Here is a 15702-nt window from a genome sequence, read left to right as displayed (position 1 = left end):
CGATTAGTTATTGATCCAGGCAACAACTACCTGTATCCATGACCTCGGTGAAAGAGTCCATCTTTCACCGATATTCTGATGTTTGGTGTAAACGTCAGCAAGGAGTCTTCACCACCTCTAGATGCACCAAGATTCTACTTATGTTAACATAAAAAGCGGTGCTAAATAACGTAGCAGGTGAGTTTTGTTCAGCGTTTCATTGGATTTTCTTGGCCTCTCTGGTGCAGTTTTGCTTTACGTTTTTTTTTTTTCCGTAGAGCGAAAATGAGGCATAGGCCTCATTTTTGTCCTGAACGATGGCAGCTCTCGCTCAGTTAGGGCTGGTGTATTGAACCAGGACTTCCCATAAAAACAAATGCACACGGAGAGACAATTCATCTGCTTTATTACTGTAAAAATATTAAGTCTTGTCTTTGTTGTTTGGTGTGGGCTCAACAGCAGATGGATAGTCTGCAACCAGGTCCCCGATGGGGAGAGAAAATCAATTCAGTTCAGCTCAATTCTGCTTTATTAATATAGCACCAATTTATATTTAAAAAAAAAGGTGAAACCTAACACAATGCTTTTTTAGAAAAAGGGGGAAAAAACAGTGGTATTCTCACTATTGACACAGAGAAAAACCCCGAGTAGAACCAGAGCCTAAAGGGTGACTATCCTTCTTAACATATTAGATACTTTTGGCAGAGCACAGCAGGGTACCGAAGGTGTAAATAATGACATTAATTATAGTTTCTTTTTTTTGCACCTCCTTTATTTTCACAACACTGATACAGTACTTGCAGGCAAACCTTCCTGCTGCTAGAACTTAGCAGGACATAGGAATAGAGCATCTTTAATGCGATGCTGTGACAAGTCGAGGCGTGTGGCCCAATCCTTCCTGTAGAAAAGGGGTCTCAAACTCCAGTCCTCAAGGGCCGCTGTCCTACAGTGTTTAGATGTGCCACAGGTACAAAACGCTGGAATGAAATGGCTTAATTACCTCCTCCTTGTGTACATAAGTTCTCCAGAGCCTTAATGACCTAATTATTCTATTCAGGTGTGGTGCAGCAGAGGCACATCTAAAAGTTGCAGGACTGCGGCCCTCGAGGACTGGAGTTTGAGACCCCTGCTTTAGAACAAAAGATAATACAATAAAAGTAATAAAAAGACAAACGGACAATAATAAGGGAAAAATGTGAGCATAAAAATATCTATGTATCTTGATAACTTTACCTGCTAAGCACCCGCTTTACCATCAGAGAAAAGAGCAGATAGAGCAGAGCGATTAAGTATTACTGATTAGGGACTTTTAAAGCAAAATGATTGCACTTTGTTTTATTTTATTTAGTACTATCAGAGTTTAGAGGTCTGAATGGAAATTCCCTCCCGTTGCCTTTGAATTCTTATTTGCAAAGTTTATTAGAAATTCTGCATCCTGTTACTTTGGCTTGACAATTTTGCACCACTCTGTGTTCGTCTGTCACATAAAATCGATACAACGGTGAAGTGTGCAGTTGAGACATGAAAAATTGTGGAAAAGTTCAGCTCAGTGTAAATACATTTCCAAATTCATTTTATGTGAGTAGTTCCCGTCAGAGGCCCTTTCCTCGTACCAACAATAAAACCATTTTGCCGTCCAGCGCCACCTGCTGATGGGCCTCACACACTTGTGCCGGTGCACACGAAAGCAACAATTCTGTAATTGGGGAATTTGTCTTTCAGAAACCATTTCCAGAAAATTGATCTTGCATACTTTTGTCCACAGTTGAGAGGTTGGAGTGTTTATGGAAGTCTGCCACAGCCTTTCATTTCATTTCACCGAGTTGTTGAAGTGTCCGACGGGTACGGAAAACTGAAGAACAGAGCTGCTGGGATGACAATCCAAAACTTTAGTTTGTTTTCTGTTGGAAATATTTATTTTAGGCCAAATCACCTTGGAGGCAAGCTTCTCATCATAGCTAATGTTTTCTATGTGCTCTGTGCTGGAAAAGTAGAAAGCCGCCGGCTACTAGCTGTTTTTGTAAAAACCCACCATCAACAGCAAAACAGATACAAGAAACGGAGGACAACAGGACTGTTCCAGCTATTGTCTATTTGTGTTTGTTTTGTAGAAAATTCTCAAAACCTTTGGCTATTGTTTTGTTATATTACTGTATCATCTGTTGTCTTCCGTTGCACATTATGCAATTATAGGCAACACTTTGTGGTCGTATTAATTGTCCTGGTGAAACTTGGTTACCACTAACATGGATGAAATAAAGAATCGTTAAGCTCCACCTATTTAGCTAGCCACCCAGTTTTTTTTTTTTTACATCTCTGTTTGTTTAACTGCTAAAATTTGTTTGTCCTCAGGTCAATTTGGTTTCCAGCTCGTACTGATGCCGCTCCTGGCTGAATTTCAGCAACTGATTTTTTTTTTGTTAAAGCTCTGAACTACCATTAAAGATTTTACTTTCTTTCATTTTCTCTCTTGCTGAAATGTGCTATATAAATTAGCTTGATTGATTTATTGACTAAACAAAATTATAATTGTTATGAAACTGAGGTTTTAAACTGCTTTTCACATCTAGATAGATAGATAAATCTTTATTGTCATTGTCACAAGAATAACGAAATTTAAAAAGTTTGTATTTAGCAAGATTAGCATCACTAATAAAAATCTCTGTGTGTTCTCTGCAAAGTCCACAGAACCTCTCTTTCATTTATTTTTCCAAACAATATTTACTAGTTTAGCCTGTCCTATGCTAACCCCTACTTCAAAAAGATAGAACAGACGAAGTGGTAATACTTTCTGTTATCTGGTGACCTTTGAACTTTTTTCTTTTGAGTCTTCTTCCTGTAGTGACAACTTCTGCATTGAAGAGTGTTGTGCACAGTGCTACTGTACCTATGAAGGCCATATTCACACAAAGTTTTAGTTACCGATCAAACAATTATCGAATAATGCCAGTCAGGCATTGGTCTATCGTGATCTCTAGCAGACTTCTCAGGATGAAAAAAAGTGTTAAAAATAACTATCAGCCGTTTTGTGCAGCCCGCATTCCTCTATCAAATGTTAATGAGCAAGCTAATTATGGCTTTAAGTGTTTGACAAAAATGGGATGTTTATTAGATATGTAGCGATTCTACTTTCTTTAGCTTTCACTTAAAATTCTGGACCTGAAGTCTCTGCTTGGTACAAATAACCTTGTCAACATACGTGCTCATCGTCTGCACCTCAGGAAGCTGGCGAAGCCGAGCCATCCCGCCCCAACATCCCCTGTGAAAAATGGCAGTCCTCAAAGTAAATGAACATTCGCATTCACGGTATCCATTCTCATTTCATTTAGCTTAGCTGTTGCCACGCAACAATGCTTTCCCCCAGCTAAACCCTCTTCCTCGTAGCCCAGCTGCCTCTCCCCGCATCTCCTCTGCATCTGAAGTCACAGTGTCACACTTACTTGAGAGTGGGGGCTAATTTACTGCTTTCTTTCTATTTTTTATTTATTTATCTTTTTGGTCACAGTTGCTATTCCATCCATGTCAGAGCGGGGGGTAATGAGATTGAATCTGGATGCGCTCGCCGTGTCCCGCTGACTCGTCTCTCTCGTTGTGGGGCCGAGGACGGCGTGGAGCCTTCCCCGATATTACCTCTCCCCGCGTGAGAGGATGCCAGTCGCTTTGCCGTCCCGCCAGGTGCTGATCCAATAAAACGCAACACGGGGGCTGTGATCGATACCGAACGCGCCACCGCCACGCAGCCCTCCAGTCTCACTCATAGACACCTATTAGGGAATAATTGATTGGCCTACTGTTCGTTATCCCTTCGATATGGCGCTTTCATTAAATCTTCAGCACCCCGCTTGTGAACAAACAGTTTTTCTGTCCACTCTTGCTGGGAACCGAGGAAGGGCTCAAAGTGTGAGCAGCGGAGTTTGTGTACTGGATATTTTTAAGATTAAGGAGATCCAGGTCCACAGCTGCTCATACAGTACAGCAGAAATAGAAACATGAAGCACCAAATAACAACTGCAGGAAGGAATAAAATAATAAAAAAAAATAACATTGTGAGGGAGAGCGAGGTATTGTCTGCTTTTCTTTTCTCTCCTTCTGCTTAAATTCATTATATCCTGGAGGCATGCAGAGGATAATCTGCTTGTTTTGTCTTCACTGCCTGACTGTCTGGAGAAAAAAACAATCTTAATTTTTAACTGGTGTTTACTCTTGTCTTTCTTTTCCACCCATTGTATTCTTATCTTACCCCACCTCTCGCTACCTTACATTTTCAATTTTCACTAATTCCTGTTCTCGTCTTTGCCTGCCCCCCCGACCTCCCCCTACTCCCTCTTGCCTCTTCTCATCTAGCTCCACACTGACATGGACAGGAATGATGGCCGCACCAAGTATATCCTGCGAGGTGAGGGGGCGGGCTCGGTGTTCGTGATCGATGAGAAAACGGGCAACATTCACGTCACCAAGCCCCTGGACCGGGAAGAGAAGGATGAGTACCGTCTCATCGCCACGGCCACCGACAGGCAGACCGAACGTGCCCTGGAGCCGTCGTCACAGTTCATAATTCGGGTGCAGGACATCAATGACAACCCTCCCGTCTTTGATGAAGGCCCCTACAGCGCCACGGTGCCTGAGATGGCAAATATAGGTACTGGAATGGGGGAGGGAGAGGGTGAGGTGGATTTTATGTGAATTTGGGTTTGTTAAAGGAATGTACTGAAGAATCAATCATGGTGAAAACGAGTGTAATTTGTTTCATCAGCATGTCTTTGGAAGTAGGATTGGAAGACTTGTGCTACATCACTTCATTTTATGATTTTATTGAAGAAATAAAAGCATAAAATGATACAACAATTAGTATCTTTTTAGCTTTCCACTGCAAGGAACAGATGCACTGTTTACAGTTACTTTTCAAGTCTCCACACCTCCATGTAAGCACACGGCACTGGTTGGCATAAACAAGGAGAGGATGAGGAAATTATCACTGAAGTCGCAATTGAAAATGTTATTTTTCAAAAATAATGTGATGCATTGTCTATTACATGGGTGCTCAAGTCCAGTCCCCGAGAGCTACCTTCCTGCAACTTTCAGATGCATCGCTGCTCCAACACATCAGAATCAATGAATGGATCGTTGCCAGGCCTGTTCAGAGCTGATCCTGGTCTGTTGGAGTAAGGATGCATCTAAAAGTTGCAGGGCGGTAGTTCTCGAGGACTGGACTTGAGAGCTACCGTCTCTATTACATGTTATTGGATATACGTATATATTTTCAGTCCACAGTAAGTGCTCTGCAAATGTCTTCAGCAAGACAACAAACGTTTTGAAATTGGGGAACCCTAAAAGACGATAAGTCATAAAATGTTTTCGCCTTGCTAGCACGGTTGTTGTCAAAGTTCGCTAACTGTTAACCTGAAGAGAAGAGTGCAGACATCTGTTGGTCAAACATTTCACAACGAACAAAGCTTTAAGAAGATATAGCATCACATAGCTGAAGCTACATAAGCTAGTCGTAGCTTTAGCTACAAGGACAAAAGTGAGACCCACAAAAGTGGATATAGTAGAGGTGGAAGGGATGAGCTCTTGGTTCTGCTAGCTGATACATTACGGGTTGCAGTAATATTATATAGAACTTTTTCATCCATCCATCCATTTTCTAACACCCTTGTCCTTAGTGGGGTCGGGAGGTGCTGGTGCCTATTTCCAGCTAACGTTCCGGGCGAGAGGCGGGGTCACCCTGGACAGGTCTGTCGCAGACTGACAGAAAACTACTGTGCACACACACCACACACTCACACCTAGGGAGAATTTAGAAAGTACCTGGAGAGAACCCACGCATACACAGGGAGAACATGCAAACTCCATGCAGAAAGACCCCGGGCTGGGAATCGAACCCAGGACCTTCTTGCTGCAAGGCAACAGTACTACCAACTGCACCACTGTGGAGCCTATAGAACTTAAAAAAAGTTTATATGAAAATTAAATAGAAATTTGAAAACAAACAATTGACATGATGTTGGTGATGTCACACTGCTATTTGTCCATACCACTAAAAAAAACTTTTTATTGACTATGGAACTTTATTTTGAAATGTAACAAAGACTTCTGGAGCACAAAATGAGTAAATCTTGGGAGACATTTAACAGTTAGCTTAGTACTGTATAGACAAAATAAATTTAAAACAAAAACTATTTATTCTATATAAAAAGGTGAGCAAAAGCTTAAAAATCTCACTTCTTTGTAAACCGGAGCTGCAAACTGTTATTCTTCTGACAATTTAATGTAAAAATGTCTGTAAGACAGCATGGAGTGGCATTTAAATAACATAGGATAAATGTATTCATTCAGTTAAGGCCAGTTATTAAAGCACCTGACAAATTTCTCGCTTACAGTGTCGTGTATCAAGCAGTCTGAGATGGCAGTTTCGTTGCAGCACATTAATCAGAGGCTTCTTTGTTTTTTAAAATCACAGTTATTCGATCTGCCTTTCCTCACTGAAGGAGAAAGATGATTCATTAAGGTTTGGACACCAAAAACAGGAAGCCAAGGTCAACCAAGAGAAACAAATAATATCACAGTAACTGCAAACTCTGTCTTTTTATGCGTAGTTTTTTTTTAATGATGTTTCAGTCTCAAAACTATTAGTATTAAGTTCAAGCAAGATTCATGTAAATAATAACTAAAAGTCAATTTAAGCTGAAACCAAAACCAGTACAAGAACTGTAGTGGTTTTATGCTCTGTTGCCCTAATATGCTCCAAAAAAACTTTAGTATAAACAGAACAATTATAAAGAGGACACCTTGTTCCCCGAGGCACTCCAGAAGGAGTTTCAGTGTTATATAGCAAATAAAGATACACACTTTAATATTGGCTCCCAAGTCCCTATTGGTTCTCAAAGTAAACCTTGAGGCATTAACTATTCAGCTTATAGTTCAGTGTTTTCCATGACATCATATTATTGACCAAAACTTTTAGTTATTTCTTAAAAATAAACAGGTTTTTGGAACAATATTGACTCCACCTGCACTATTTTGCCACTCTGCTTAAAAGTTACCAACCATGTGCCAATGTAATGGTCACAACATACATTTCAATATTTATAAGAAAACATGATTGTCTGTTCCATTTTTAATATCTCCTGACTTTTACAGCTAAACTTACTTTCTTACTTTCCCCTCTTCTCTAGCACAAAATGTTGATATAATCAATATGACATGACCGTCCAAATTGAGGTCACTTTGGAAAGATCATCAGGTGCATTTCAGTTTGTAAAGTTGCCTGGGTGTGAAATAATAATAATAAAAAAGATCATAACAGGGCAACTTCAGAACTACTTCCACTTCACTTCATATCTAGGCATCAAAAGCAGCCGGGTGACTCTGTGAGACAAACTTAAAAAAATATTCTGTCGTCTTCGTGTCACAAAACCCCCTGTCACGACTTCTCACTACGCTTCTAAACAAACCATTCATTAAGCATTAATCCATCCAAAGCGTAGTGAATTATTAGATTTTACAGGAAAGAAAGATCATTGTATTTACTCCTTTGACAGGCAATGTGATTAATACCTGAAAATTTAAAACGGCTAATGTTTAATCTAATTTTAAATGCAAATTTGTGTAGTGCTTTTCAAACCCATAATATCAGAGCGCTCCTCACTATAGTCACATTTATACACCGGCATGCAGATTGGTAGGCAGCTTGGGGGTCGAGTGCTTCGCCCATGGGCGTGTCGGCATGTGGCGGGAATTGAACCCACAACCTTCCGATTGCAAGACAACTACCCACTGTGACAGAATCACCCCTGATACAAATGTACTTAATAAACAAGAAGAATTAAAAGTAATCAACTTGAACATCTTGCTACAAATGGTGAAATGTTCAACCAGCAGACAGGTTGTTTTCCTGGAATTTTTAATTTTTTTTTAATCTTAAATACCATTTTTACTGCCGCGCCTGAGCACTGAGAGCAAAAACGAAATGATAAATAATCTCAGTGACAGGGATAAGAACTTAACCTGACACAGTGGGGCTATTGAAGTTACATTCTGTATACCAAATAAGGCTGTAGCATTTTATTAGTTTACTGTTTAATCAAAATAAAGCACCGGCCAGTGACTGCTGTCGAGCGCCAAAGTGATGGATGTTCCACTTGAGCGCAGCGAGACAGTATGTTTTATTATTTCTGTCTGAGAGGGGGCTGAGTTGTCTGACGACATTTTGTTCGAAAGCCTTTTAGTCTCCATGAAGATGTCCTCTGCGGCGGAAAAAAAACCAAAAAAACCTGTAAAATACGTTAAAAAACAAAACAAAACACACAAAGTGGCTCTTACCGGCAGTAAAATAAATCAATAATGAACTCAGCGTTGGATCTTTAAAAGCCTGTATTAGGTTAACTGTAATAAAAAGACCTATTGTTAGAATCACTTAAGTAGAGACATTAAACATTGTTTGCAACACAAGATGGTATACGTGAATGTCTTTTTAAATGACGCTTTGACAGGTGCAGTCACACATCTATTATATGCAATGAAGCAATGCCATAACATTGATGCCTACAAGGATTCCTTTTGCAAAACGAAACATTTTCTACACGCACTTAAATGATGTTCAAAATGGATGCCAATGGCAAAAGAGAGACAACTGAGGAAACCTGACATAAAAACCAAGAGTTTAAATTCTGCATCTTGTTTCAAAGGACCTTTCAAGGAGCTTACATTTTTTATTTTTTTATTTTTTTTGCATATCTCAAATGTACCTTTTGTGCTGGATAGAAACCAACTCACTTGTTAGCTGCTACCAGTTTCCAGCGTCTTTTAGGTCTGACCCGTTAATTTCAATAATGAAACCTTGGATCGCAAAACATAAAAGAGAGAGAGAGGGAGAAGAAAAATGTTCTGCGGGTTCTTTGATAGAGGTAGCGGTTCTGAATCTGACTGCAGATGAATACATTAAGAGATCATTTATACATGAAAGCATATGTACTAAATTTTATCTGATATTTTTTTTCATGAAGCTGCAAAAAAACGCGGATGAAAGGGCATAATTTTGGTTGATGTCGATGCAGACCAAAAAACGGTCGGACGTTCTTGGTATGTTAGCGTTTGTTGTATAGAAGGAAAAAGAAACATTCATCCTGAAAACTCATTAGAAAATTGGATGAAGCTGATCTCTGGTCAGTTGACTGGTGCATTTCTATATAATATGATTATTTTCAAATCCAAGACGAACAAATACATTTAATTATGCATGACAAAAGTTAAAGTAGTTGGTTTCTTTTTATTTTTATTTTTCCTAAGCTAAAACAAAGTCAACAGAATTTTTTTCGTACCTATTTTTGCTCAACTTCCTTATCGCTGATCCTCTCTTTTCTGAAAAGTAGTCTAGGTTCAGATCCAGCAGTAAGGGACAGACGATAAGGAAACATGTTCTCGGTGTGATATACTTTTTACTCAAATACGACTGAAAAACATTAGATTGTCGGGTAATAAAGCCTAACCACAACTGAGACTAGATTTCTGATGTTGCAGCATAGTAAAGAGAGAGATTTTTTTAGAATAAAATTACAAATGTGTCATACAACAGTGTTTTCCTCCTTGATTAGTTCTTCTGTCTTAGGTTTTTGTCACACTTTAGTGTTACAGGTCATCAACCAAATTTTAAAATCTGTCAAAAACAGACTGAGTGATTGCAAAGTGCAGGGGAAAAAAACAAAGAAGTCAATCCAAATCAACTTGCTGTTACAGGAAAACACCCCTACCATCTTGTTAAATCATTAATTAACTGTAACTAGTCATAACTATAGTTAGTTATCCCTAACTAGTAGCAATTAGGCCAGGATAGTGTTAGTTTCATCGTTTGAAACCTTCCTTTTGTATTTACTAAGCTTACCTTTGTCTAAAAAACCCCGTAAAACCTGTAGATGTGACAGGAAAGTGTAAAAAAATAAAGATTTTTTTTTTTTACAGTTCAGCTTGTGTTAAATTCACAACTGGCTACATCTTATTCCTCTGAACGTGTGATTGCACGTTGTTGGATTTTAGAATAAAACGCTAAAAAACAGAGATCGATCTCCGAGTCTACCGAATCAACACCTGTTTTAGGCTTGCGTTTCTTCTTTTTAGGCTCTGAAGAGTAATCTGCAAACATTTACTCATGTTAGACTGGCAGGTGTTAAAATATATCCCTTCCTGTTCTGTGCAGATTGGATCACCGCCGCACGTCTTCAGAAAAGCTTTTAAAGCTGCCAGGAACTAAAAGCAGCACACAAGCAGCAATTGTCCAACAGAGGGGAAAAAAACCTAAACTTCTCACTTGTTTCACTTTGCCCCAACAATTTTCTAAACAGTCGCTGCAAGAAATACACAGCGGTGAGAGAACGGATTTGCCTGTTTTGCTATTTACATTTTTTTCATGTTTTTGCCACTTAAATGTTTCAAATCATCGAACAAATTTAAATATCAGACGAAGACGGTACCAATAAACGCAATCTGAATGCATAAAGTAACTGGTGCAGCTGAGTTCAATTCCTTTAGCCACACTCAGGCCTGTTCTCAATTTAAAAGAAAAAAAAAAACATAGTGAGAGTCATTAACTCCAAATGGTGAAAACATTTGGAGGAACAGCAGTGAACCTTCCCAGGAGTGGACGACCAAAATGATCCCAAAGCATAACGACGACTCGTCCAAGGACAACGAACCGCTGGCCTCACTTTGCCTCAGTTAAATTGTTTATGAACAATCCACCGTAAGAGACAAAAATGACCCGAAAAATGAAAACCACTGCTGAGCTAAAGAAACGTAAAGGCTTGTCTCGGTTTCGCCAGAACGCCTCTTGATGGTCCCCAAAGAGTTTTGGGTGAAATACTGTGAGAACTAATGAGATAAATTATACTGTTGGAGAGGTGCGTGTCTCTTTAGCTCTAGCAAAAGTTGACAGCATTTCAGAAAATGATAATATTGTGTAAAATATGGCGGTGACAGTGTGATAGCCCGTGGCTGTTTTTCTGCCTCGGGTACCAGGGGGACTTGTAGTGGGAAAATGGAATCATGACTTGTGCTCTCTCCCAAAAAATGTCCTGAAGGCGAACGCCCCGCTATCCGTTTGTGACCTCCAGCTGAAATGCGCTTTTGGTTCTGCAGCAGAACGACGATCCAGAACAGAGTTTACTTCTGAATGACTTGGGGAAAAAAAAAACCAGGAGTGGCCTAGTCAAAAGTCCTGACCTGAATCAAATTCTGATGCTGTTCTTTGGGTGACCCAACCAGACGTTAGGTTTCTGATTTCCTCATCTGCATGTCAAAAACATACAAAAGTTGACACGTGTATCTAGTATAATAGCCAAATATAAAAAGTTGATAAGCATACAAAATACTTTTACAAATATTTAATGAGTGGCTAAACAAATATGCTGTCAGCTGAGAGGTCAGATGGTGGAGTTAATTTTTTTCTTATTTTCTGTTTCTGCCACAAAATCTGCCCCTGTGTTCACCACCCGCCGCTGCAAGGCTGGGGAAAGTCTTGTAGCTGGATATGCTCAGACACACAGATCTGTCCAGCATCGCAGAATAAAATGCAAATGACAATCCAATTTAAATGCAACGCTGACAGAATCTGCAGCGAGTCAGATTAACATCTGATTGTCAACGGCGTTGCCGCCAAAGCCGCTTTTAGGATGCATGGCGCCCGTCGTCTCTCATTACGGTACAGAGTCCACATGCTGTACCTACAGTGACTAATTTAAAAGATGTACAGCTTGTGATTATGCACAGGTCAAACGACGTGGGTGATATTAATATGGCGATTGATTTTATGGGGAGCGTCCCTTGTTACGCAATCTTTAGAGGCTATTGCTTCTATTTCTGCTCTAACGTCCATGCTGTGTCCACATGCATGAACAGTAAAGGTATACTACTCCATATGAACGATTTAATCACTTTTAATCAGACAAAAAACGCATACAACCTTAAAAGCAAAACCATGTGCCTGACGGGGTTCCTTTCTGTTCATGTTTGCGCGGCGTGCTCTCTGCTGCCGCTTTGGGACGGCGCTTAATTGCTGCCTGAACTGTCCTCTGCGCTCATTTAGACGCTGACATCCTCTTTAGAAACGTGTCGAGGAACTGATGTGACCATCAGTAACTGAAACCATTAAACCTCCAGCTACAAATAATGTCTTCTGACTCCTAATGATCCCGGCGTTCTGCTGCAGCGTCTGGTCCTATAAGCTAAAAATTTAGCAAGAATTAATTGGTCACGCCCAATTGTTTTCCTGCTCCAACTCGCACATGTTGACTGCTTTAATAAAGCGGGTGCTGTTTTAAGCATATTGAGGCCGAAGGGGGTCAGTTCTTCAGAATAAGCAGGACTGGTTAATTATTGTTGGCATTCGAAAGGCATATTGATTCTCGTAAATCCGTTCAAATTCAACACACATCGTTTACTTCCATGGCTGTCGGACTGTGGCGTCAGCAGATGTGTTGTCTAGAGTCTGAAACTTGCGCCGTCTTAAGCATCGGAGCTGTGAGGGACATTGAGAGTTGTCTAACACTTCTGACGGACTACGCTAATAGCTGTGGTGTAACTACTGTTAGCTATAAAATCTAATGATAGTAGGTTTCTCACTATTTCATGCATTAAAAACACAAAAGAAAAATGTTACAGTGCTCGATCTGCCACTGAGATACAAACTGTCAAAGCTGCTAATGATTAGTAGATATTTTAGCTACATTTAATATGCAAGGCAGCACAGATGGGACAAGAATGTACCCTTCTGTAATGTTCTTTTAATTAGAGTATTGTATGTGGCCCAAAGTAGCACATAGCTATTGATATGTAATGTGGTGGCAGCCATGTTGGATACTAAGCCTCTGATATTCCCAATCAGAAATCCAGTTTCAGTAGGCACATCACGCTCTGGTGGCACTTAAATCGCAAAAACAAATACTTTAAAATTCACCTAGACTCATAGTCCAGGTCTGGTTTCTCAAGACAATCATAATTTCCTCGATCATAAATAAATGAAATATAAAAAAATAACAGTTCATAATTATGACCACACTGGTTTCTCTTTAAGCTGAATTCTGTTTGGGCATTTAGAATAAAATGCACTTTATTTATCTGGAACATAATATTTTCTCGCTGTTGAGTGAACATCATAGTGATCTGTCATTGTAAAAGCACTTTATTTTCTCTGTCACTCACACATTTTACTCTTTGTTCTGTTATGCATAATGTACCTTGAAACATGTTTACTCTAGATTTGCACTGGAGAAGAAAAAAGTGAACAATTTCAGTACGTGTGTTGAACAGGCTCTGAAAAACATTCAGAAAATAAAAGCACTTCCTGTTTGATTCCTTCAAAGATGAGAAACTAACAAACGTTTACCTATTGCTTATGCTAGTTTTCTATCTATACAAATGTATAATTCTATTTTTAATAGAGTTAATGTGATACTGGGACATTTCAAAGATAATTTTGTTGACTTTTTAAATGACATATTTAGAAAAAGATTACTTATACAAATGTGAAAAGATGTAGTGAGGTGGTACTTGATATAAACTGATGACTTAGTTGAGGCTTGATGGTGACGCAGAGAAGAAATTCTTGCTAATAACAAACAAACACAATGTTGGCGAGTTAAAGATAATAAACCAATCTTGTTGGGTCAGACAGAAACAGTTGTTCAAAACAGAACTCTTTATTTGAATGTTGATAAATATGAATGAGAGAGACTAAGGCAGAACCTTATCACGGCTTCTAGGCTTATTCACATCAGTATTTTCACCTGAAGACGGCAGCAGAATGCTCGTCATGGTGATCAGCCATAGTGACGGGATTGTCAATCTAATCCTCCACAGAAGAAAAAAAAAAAAGAAATCCTGTACAATCCGATAGCAACTCTTGCAACAGAAATGACATCAGAGCAGAGCGGGTGGACTTTTGTACCCTTGTAGCAGTGTGAATTTAGTAGGACAATCACTGTCTGAGATTGTATTTCAGATCACGTTTGCAGAGTTGATTGTACAAAAAGGCCAGTATGTCCCAAAAGTACCCTCATCTTCATTTAGACTGTGCCCGGGCCCCTGAAACGGGTTCTACTCTCGCCTGGCAGAATTGCTTTTAGGAAAACTTTTGAATTTGCTACAAAAACAGCCATTATTCTACATAATTCCCCCCCTAAAGTATTTAGTTTAGAGAAGTTCAGAAAATCTGGCATGGGGTCTTCGCCATCTGCCACTGAAAGGTGTTTTTTTGTTTTTTTTTGTGCTTCCCCCATCCAAGTTTCCTCTTGGATGGGGGAAACTTCCTCTTGTGCAGAATTGTTTAATTGAGATTAGAGTAATGACCCCCCGCCTGCAGGCTGCCGGGGCAGAGTCCGGGGAGACGATGCAGGCGAGCGGTATTTAGTAATCCTATCAGCTGCCTTATGAGCTTCTGCTCCTCGCCGAAGCTCAAGTCTTCAGATTGAGTTGTTCAGTCAATCATGGATTCGGTATTTACTCACCGATTCAATATTTACCAAAGCACTTTCCGCCGAGCATGACTGAGGAGATAGCGCTGCGCTAAGGATCCCATCAAAGCCTCGTTACATGAGATTTTCATGGAGGAGACGCATGGAGGTGGAGGCGAGGACGTCTCCTGCGACAATATACGCGCACAAAGCTGCACTGGAACGGAGCCAGTTCCTCCCGTTCGGGGGTTTTGTGTTGGTTTCACCCGACTGGTTGTAAACATCCCTCCAGATGTGTATCTGCATTCTGGGAGAATGAGACACATCTAAAGTTTAACCTTGACAATAAAGTCCCGGGATTCTCGTACACAGAAACTAGGGATTCCTAGATTCCAAGGCTTCGTCCTCGGAGGACAGACGTCTTAAAGTAAGAACAGGCGGATGAGTGGCGGCGTGAATATTTGATCCTCGTGAAGTGTGGCTGGCTGTGAAGCGCGGTCGACGGGATGCATACCAATCAGTTTTTGCCTCCGCTTTGTACTTGTTGCGTCAACCCGCATCATCGTACAGTCTGAACCCAAAGATTGATTTTTTTTTTTGTCTGCTGTCAGAGACATTTATGTCTACTTACTGATCTGCTGATGAGTTCTACATGAAAAATGTCTGAAATATAACAAGAAACAAAGGCAGGCTTTGTGCTCTGCAAGCAAAACTAGTCTAGGAGTCGTGACATAAAGTACAACTTTTAATGTTTTTTTTGTTTGTTTTCAAAGTAAATGGCATTAAATCACCTTCAGATTGTTCAAATATTTTAAAACGGAGTCAAATTTCCTTTCTCACTCTCTGATTCTGGTAAGCAGGAGTCTCAAAGGATTTTTAGGTTGCCGGTGCCTGACTGGAATGTTAGAAAATTGAAAATGCAGGCACTGAATGCATCATAGCTACTCTGAGCAGGTCACACTAACCACAACCCCTGAGTGAACAAGACAAGATGGCTACTTTGAGCATCAGTCAACATGTAATCTTAATACATGAAAATCAAAGTAGGACCTGACCTTAAGGCGCTAAACATAATTATTACTGAATCTTTAGTGTGCTGTTTAGCGTGTTACACACATTACATTTTTAAAAGTTGTTCAGACACATTATGACTTTGGGTTCAAATTAAATCTGGGTTGTTCACAGCCACTGCTTGTATTCAAGAAATAGTCTTCAGTAGTGTCTGTTAATTATGGCGGTGTCCTTAAGTTATCTGGATCTCTTTTTAATTTAAAACCTCTGT

At 39.8% G+C, this 15702-nt stretch overlaps 1 protein-coding gene across 3 annotated transcripts in view; it reads left to right on the top strand.

The window, feature by feature from the left end:
• Positions 1-15702, top strand: part of cdh24b (cadherin 24, type 2b) — a 239028-nt gene that overhangs the window by 113731 nt on the left and 109595 nt on the right. For all 3 annotated transcript variants that reach the window (XM_028021099.1, XM_028021098.1, XM_028021100.1), the window contains one exon: positions 4324-4618. In XM_028021099.1, the coding sequence (XP_027876900.1) occupies positions 4324-4618 (295 nt within the window). The remainder of the gene's footprint in view (positions 1-4323; positions 4619-15702) is intronic.

The sequence above is a fragment of the Xiphophorus couchianus genome, chromosome 6 (genome assembly GCF_001444195.1).
Source record: "Xiphophorus couchianus chromosome 6, X_couchianus-1.0, whole genome shotgun sequence".
Lineage (NCBI taxonomy): Eukaryota > Metazoa > Chordata > Actinopteri > Cyprinodontiformes > Poeciliidae > Xiphophorus > Xiphophorus couchianus.
Note: the sequence above shows the minus strand (reverse complement) of the source record. Positions and strands in the feature narration are given on the sequence as shown.